Source organism: Oryzias melastigma, linkage group LG6 (genome assembly GCF_002922805.2).
Source record: "Oryzias melastigma strain HK-1 linkage group LG6, ASM292280v2, whole genome shotgun sequence".
NCBI classification, from domain to species: domain Eukaryota; kingdom Metazoa; phylum Chordata; class Actinopteri; order Beloniformes; family Adrianichthyidae; genus Oryzias; species Oryzias melastigma.
In genome coordinates, this window is record NC_050517.1 from 21,759,248 (window position 1) to 21,766,697 (window position 7,450).

The 7,450-nt window shown below is 36.6% G+C and overlaps 1 protein-coding gene across 3 annotated transcripts; it reads left to right on the top strand.

Moving 5' to 3' along the window:
- Positions 1–1,519: 1,519 nt before the first annotated feature.
- On the top strand, positions 1,520–6,068 carry LOC112152644 (receptor-interacting serine/threonine-protein kinase 3). Of its 3 annotated transcripts, none has more exons than XM_036212441.1 (11): positions 1,520–2,083; positions 2,171–2,498; positions 2,575–2,720; positions 2,843–2,892; positions 4,185–4,340; positions 4,510–4,592; positions 4,684–4,744; positions 4,863–4,906; positions 5,008–5,044; positions 5,140–5,382; positions 5,464–6,068. In XM_036212441.1, exons 1-11 carry the CDS (start codon positions 1,944–1,946, stop codon positions 5,478–5,480), a joined length of 1,305 nt encoding a protein of 434 aa, XP_036068334.1. In that variant the 5' UTR covers positions 1,520–1,943; the 3' UTR covers positions 5,481–6,068. The 3 variants fall into 3 exon arrangements, with proteins under 3 accessions (XP_036068334.1, XP_036068333.1, XP_036068331.1); XM_036212440.1 differs by having other exon boundaries at positions 1,520–1,705; positions 1,924–2,083; positions 5,140–6,068; XM_036212438.1 differs by having other exon boundaries at positions 5,140–6,068.
- The last annotated feature ends 1,382 nt before the right edge of the window (positions 6,069–7,450 follow it).

The window sequence follows — 7,450 nt, forward strand, 5'->3', positions numbered from 1 at the left end:
AACTTTAAAAAACTTTTTACATTACTATGAATAAAAACAGGCAGGAATATCACTCATGGTGCACCATATCAGACTCATATAACTTGAGCTTGATTCAACATTACAAAGTGGGCAGCCAAGATATATAAATGAGTCAAATTAGTCAAATATTGTTGATGTTTCTATTTTAGTATTACTTCAACTCAAGTAATTTATTAAGGTTTTTCAAGGCTTTAAACTGCAACAATTTTAGTCACATATGTGCCCAAATGGAATCTATGTAACTTCAAAATATTTGGGAGCAATAGATTACTAAGGTGTGTGAGCAAAAGTCATGACATCAGCCTCTATGATGGATCAATTATCAGTTAAATAGGTTTTAATGTATCTTGAAGGTTCAGGTAGAAAGAGAGGATAAGGAAAAAACTAAAAGTCAAGCTCAAGACAGAGCAAGGAGAAACAGGGACATTGATGCAGGTGGATTGAGAGGCAGAGGAAGATCTGAGTGTTACAGAGAAAGGACAGAGAGGGGAAATTGTGAAGCTGCTGCCGCCACTCATTCCACTGCAGAGTTTGATTTAAGGGGCAGAGTCACAGGGTCCAAACAGGTGAAGCTCAAAAGCTAACTTCATGAGAGTTTTGGTACACAGAAGGGATCATTTCGCCAAAGAGAGTTTGAAAATCACAACTGGTTACAATATTCAGAGGACAACTTTCTGCTTGCTGTGTGGTGTTTGGCAAAAACATCCAACATGATGGTTTAGTCAGCAGTGGTTGTAATAATTGGAAGAAAGCTTTAGCCGTCTTTGGCAAGCAGGAGATGGCACAAATACATGAGGACAGTGTTGCATTGAAAAGCTACCAGGATACTAGCAAACATGGATACGTTGCACAAAAAATAGTAACTGTAACTGTTCATACTGTGAGCATCTCTTGGGGGCGAAGTCCCCCATTTTTAAAACCTAGTGACGTCCCTGGCTGCAATGCTGCTAAAGATTTTTGCCAGTTAGTGGGGGTGGGGGGTGACTTCGAGACTATGTTCTAGAATACAACACTTTTTTAAAATGTTTTTTTTTTTTTATTTTGGCTTAAAACTGCATAATCATAATCAACAGACCACTGAGAACACTTTTACAATAATGATGAATGAAGTGGGTCTTGATTTGCAAGATAAAAAATGAATACTAAATAGATTTAGGATATACATGCACACTTTTGCCTTCATGATCTGCAAAATCTGTCTAAGGCAAGTACTTGTGGTTTACCTCTTTGAACACCCACAGTTCAGGGAGCGCAACTGAAATAAAAAGAAAAAAAAACACTTCCTCCTTTTGGGTTTCTTGTAGAATCAGGAAATCTGTCTTCAAGCTGAACCATCCTCACAACTAACACAGTACAAACATGACCAATTTTTTGAGAAAAAATGACAAAATTAAATTCATGGATTTTTCCACAGTAAAAAAGAAAAAAAAAGAAAACAGTGTAAGTGTGTGTCCCTTATTTCACAATGGAGCGTGACCCTTTTAAATTCAGTATAGGTACTTCCTGTTTTCTCAATTTTGTGTGCATGATAGTTTTTTTTTCTGTTTTTAGCAGTCGGCTACAGCAGCTGCACCCACTTGACAAAGCAAAGGGTTTATCAAACATCAAATCAGTCTGCACAGCCACAAAATAGGTGTGAGGTTATACATTAGCTTGACCGAGACAGCAGTTGAGAAGAAAAACGGTAAGAGCGTTGCTTTTTTTGTTTTACATGCACAGCAGATGTTAGTTCAGTGTGAAATCAAGAGAAAGGTGGGTAAAGAGATCCCATATAAGATTAAGAAGATTAAGAAAACCTTTCTTAGTCCCACAATGGGGAAACTGCAACACATACAACATATATACGAATAACACAAAAGAAGCGTATGGAAATCTGATTTTTTTTTTCTTATCCTTTTTTAGGCTTTTGTGGATATGAGGAGATGGAACTACTGAAACCCAAACCTTTTGATAACAAAGAGTTAGAAAACTGGCATTTCATTGGCAAAGGAGGATTTGGTCTCATTTACAAAGTCAAACATAAAAAAATGGGACATGATGTGGCCATTAAGCTGCTTTATTGGTAATTTTGCTGTTTGGTAATTCAACAACTTTCTAGATATCTAGATAACTTTATTAGTAATATCAACAGAATGCAATGTTCTTTCAGTTCTGACATGGAGGGGGCATTGTTTAAGGAGGCCAAGTATCTAGAAACATCATCATCCGATTATGTCCTGAGGATCTATGGAATATATGAGGGAATTCCCCCTTTCCCTGGAGAAAAATTCAAAACCAAGGGGATAGTCACAGAGTTCATGCGAAGAGGATCCATTGAGAGCATTCAGAAGAAACTGAATTGCACTCCACCGGTGCCTCTAGCCTTTCGTTTGGCTCATGAAGTGGCTTTAGGAATAAACTTCCTCCATTCAATGGGCATTTTACACCGTGACCTGAAGCCAAGCAATGTAATGCTGAGTGAAAGCCTTAATGCTAAGGTAAAATACAGCTAAGAAAAGTGAGTTTATTTTGATGCAATGATTAAAAATAATTTTTCTACCATATATTTTGTAGCTGGCAGACTTTGGTCTGAGCACATATTCCTCCAGTGCTAACACCAGTTTTGAAGAAAAAGCAGCAAATGGAGGCACTCTGAAGTACATGCCACCTGAAGCTTTTGATCCAAGCTACACACCTTCACGCTTTTTTGACATTTACAGGTAAATCATGCTTACTACAATGTTTTAGGACCAAATTTTGTTCACAAATGTGCTATTAAAGAGTCTTCAGTTTCCTCATATTTTCTAACTGAATTCTAAAATCTGCTACTTTCATTCATCAGCTTTGGGATCCTTGTGTGGTCCATCTTTACAGGAGAAGAGCCTTACAAAGGTATCTATCTGTCTGTCTGTCTGTCACTGAGTGAAAGCTAAACAAAGTGGTTTGTTTTTGATTGCATCAGTGGGTTCACACACTGTTCAGCTGTAACACTGCATTTCAATTTCAGTTTTTTTTCCACTGGATTTTGGCTGTTCTGTGTTGTATTTGTTTACTTCCTGTTTTTTAGGAGCACTTCCAGTTCAAGGAAGTATAGTGTACCCACCTATTTTGGTTTCCTTTGACAGACCTGTTTTAAAACTAAAAATGCTTTCTTTTTATTTTGTGTTTCTGTTCAGAAATTGATGTTAAATTGAAGACATATTTTTGTTTCATTATGTTGAATTATTTACAAGTAAAATTCATGTGAATGTTTGTTTCTTGTGATATGTGTTTTATTTTTGATTAGTAATTACTTGGTTTGGTGAAGGGGTGGAGCTAACCACCTATAAAAGAGGACCTTCTTTTAAAATGGACACCTCATTCTTTATAGTGTTATTTATTAGTCAAAGCTCCACACTAAATAAGACATCTCCACACACATATCAAACATTCCTCACAGACAATTCAGACCCCTGCGCTGTCTGCCTCTGCGCACTCATGTTTAAATCTCCCGCGAGCAGAAAAAGTCATCGTGCATGAGAGACAGTCTACTTCCTACTCCTACTACTGGCAATTAGGCAACATACTCCTCTGTAAACATAAACTTCCTGACTACGTGGGTTTAGAAGGCATCGTCATCCTCAAAATAGACCAATCAGAAGGAAGCCAACTCAGCCCTTTTTTTCCATCCACAATTGTAAAGTCATTTTTCACTTGCACTCAGCGAGCAGAGATATAACCCCCGCATACGTACATGACAAAATGTCATAACTGAAATTCTGTTATCTCTCACACATGATACCTGATGGACCAGCTCACACACGCAATGACTTTTACTGCTCGCAGGAGGATTAAACACGAGCATGCAGAAACAAAAATGCGTTACCTTCTAAATTGTCCGCGAGGAATGTTTGATGAATGCATGGAGATGTCTTTTTTCTGCGTGGAGTTTTGACTAATAAATAACGCCATACTTTTTGATGGATGGCTTTGTTGGTACATCATTTGAAGGTTCCCTCCCTGCCATGTTTTTTCCTAATTCATGCATGTTTCATACATTTTTTCCAAGAACAATATAAAAAGAAGAGGACCTTGACTATTTGTGTGGACAGTAGTTTGTTCATCTGACACCATCTCTCTCTCTCTCTGTTAACTGCCATCCTCATTTACTCTTACCTCTACATGTTCATTGTTTTGTAACTAAGATGCCTTGGATATTGTGGTGGAGATGAAAGTACCAGAGGGCCAAAGACCTCCCCTTGATCATCAGTTTCTGGAAAATACAAAAGGGTTAGAGGACCTGAAAACCCTTATCTCCAAATGCTGGGAAGGAGAGCCATCAAAGAGGCCAACAACTAAAGGCATGTATTCATACAAAATATAAATATTGGAAAAAAATCTTTGCTCTCATGATGCAATTTCTTAATGCAATTGTCTTGACGGTGTTCTTTTAACATGTTGACAATGACAAGAATTTGCTCATCCTAATGTTGTGATGTGTTGTGAATCATGTCTTGGATTTGGTCCTAGAGTGCATTGAAGTCACCAAGAAGATGTATTTAATGCACGAGAATGGAATTAACCAGGCTCTCTATCAAGTCCTTGAAAAACTGGTAAAAACAAAATGACTTTTAACAAAGGGAGGGGGGGTTATAATGAGTCGTAACTTGTTCTTCATCTTTTTGGGTGTGGCATGCACTGTAGGACTCAGAAAAATCTGAACCTCCTGAAGCAAGTGATAAACCCAGTTTAGCAGTGGCAACAGGTATATTGTTTAATTTTACTTTATTAACCAACATTTTGTTATATTTTAATTGTATTATTTCTACTCATTTCTTGTGAGCCACTGAAAAACTAAATGCCAATCATTTTGTTCTTGTTAGGTCATGGAGAAAATGGTGAAGATCGCTCTGGGTTTATAGCACAGGTAGTCTCAAAACACTTAAAGGTTTAGTCATATAAGCTTTAAGATTATAAAAAATATATAAAAATATTTTAATTAAATATGTTCTTCTGCTTTGATATCAGCAATCTGTAGTTGATGACAAAAACAATGTGGACAAAGGTCTGTCGCTATTTGCTTTTAATTTTCAAATTATTTTCTCTTTAAACTGTTTATGCTTTTTTGTGATATTTACTGTCCTTTTCTTTTGAAAACAGTAAAATTTGTTGACATGAACAGGGCAAGTTTGATCAAATTCGCTACCAAGGTGATGGAAATAGTGGATGATCTTGGAGACATGGTCCAGACGGAGGCCTGTTCATTCATCAAAGTGCAGAGAACGAGCCAAATGCAAATGACAGAGCTGTACTGCGGACCTTTACATTCAGGAGGGACGAAGGTTAAAGCAGCATTTTATGACGCTCTCAAAAAGCATGAACCACAACTGGTTAGAGATCTCGGTATGACATTTCCTGTTTTTTACATTCACCTGCTTGTCTTCCACAAGTAACTCAAGATTTTAATTTTGCTTTCTCTTTCAGGTAACAAATTTAACTGATGGGATTTTTTGTTTCTCATGAACTGAAGTTACAAAGCGTTTCCAAGATGCACCTCTTTGCCACAGTGTATCATCTTTAATAAATATATCAGTTTTCCAGATTTAAAGAAATACATCATTAAATTCAAACTGAACATTTTACAACTGACTGATTTTTTTTTGTTAAATTAAAGATACTGGAATAAGAATCAGACTCTGGACAAGATCCCCAAAACTTAAGATTTTTTGTTTTTGAATAGGAGAAAGCAGACTAGTAGAGTGAGGTAGAACAGGTCTGGGGTTCTCACTTTGTGAAAATAGTCATGGGTTGCATGCTAAGGGATTGTCGTGTTGCCACCCAAGTCCTTGCAACTCTTGCAGGTCCAAAGAGTCTGTCTATCTAGGCTGTTGACTTGATGAAAACAATTTATAAAAGATTAAGCACTTGGCTTTAAAAAAAAAGACTAAAGGTGTATTCAGACTGAGGGAGTCTGTTGGTTTGGATCGAGTCCACTTATTCTTTCCGGATCGAGTCCTGGAGATTGCATTTGGTGTGTATTCAGACTGCCGTCAAGCAGACTTTCCTGTTTCGTACCAATGCTTGTAAACAAAACCACGTCACTAAAGACCGCTTCAGCCATTGGCCAGCAGTTACGGAGCGGGTCAAAACAAAATAAGTAAGGTTGAGGTGCTATGGTGCTGTGGTTTGCCAGGATTTTAACTAATTTAAATATTTCATTTTGCTGACTGATTTTGAGCATCATTATGGCAGTTCCTCGCACGCGTTCCATATAACGAGACACAGAAAAAGTGAGTAGTAGGTGTTTATAGTGGTGATAAAATTAACACTAACAAGTAATCATTTACTTCCTTTTTGCTAACACGAAAGGCAATGCTTTACTTTTGTCCATGGCTCACCGATTGCCTCATTCCAAACGTGTTTATATCACATGACTGCCTTTTATGGTGACCGTTTTCGTTCAGTTATCTCTGTCTCTGAGCAGATCGTATTCAGACTGAAGAATCTCAGAGCGAACCGAAGTTCAGTCCAAACGGAAAGTAATTGAGACCACTTCAAAAGATGAGTCTGAGAGCTGTTCCTGGTCCAGGACCAGGATTCATCTGTGGGTATTCAGATTGAAACTTTGCTCCACGTTATCGAGGGAAACGAACTTTGATTCACTTTAAGCTTACCAAATGTGTTCAGTCTGAATACACCCTGTCATAAACGTATGTATTCCTTTTCCAAAGTGGTGAGACAACAGGAACAGCTGGGCAAGTCATGACAAGCTTCAACATAGAAACACACACAGCATTTCTTAAATCACTTTTCCAACATTTTTATTTTCAAATTGAAGTCTGACTTCTGGTTTCTCAGAAGTAAGTCTTTGACAAATCAAATATCATTTGTAAAATCATTGATTTAGAGGTTCAAATATAGATGTTTTATTTTAGATCTAGCAATAAGAAATAATAAAATTGTGAAAAAATATAGGACAATCAAATGTTTGATCAGGAAATTATTATATATTATTTGTTTTTTTTTATATTATTCTTCTTATTGTGCCATCTTTATTTTTACTTAAGATTTGTGTAAATGTGTACCCTATGTGTATTACACAAACATTTAGACTAAATCTAAATTATATTTCTGTTATTCTTTAGTGTTTGACAGGTCAATTGACACAATAATCCAGTAGAATGGTATTTAATATTCTCATTCATGCAATACAATTTAGAGAATACAATCATATTAAATTCACATTTTTTAAACAATTAACAGACTATTAAAATATGACAATAAAAACAGACTTAAACCAGAAAGACTGAAGAAAGACTGCCTGAAGCTCTGATGATCAGCAGTGTGGCTATTTTGAGACAGATGTACTCTGTGTACATTTGAAAAGGTCCCTCATGTTAAAAATCAAAAACATCTTTCAGAACTAATTCTTTCATTTTCAGATTTACCTTTAATTTTTGGGAAAGGTGCG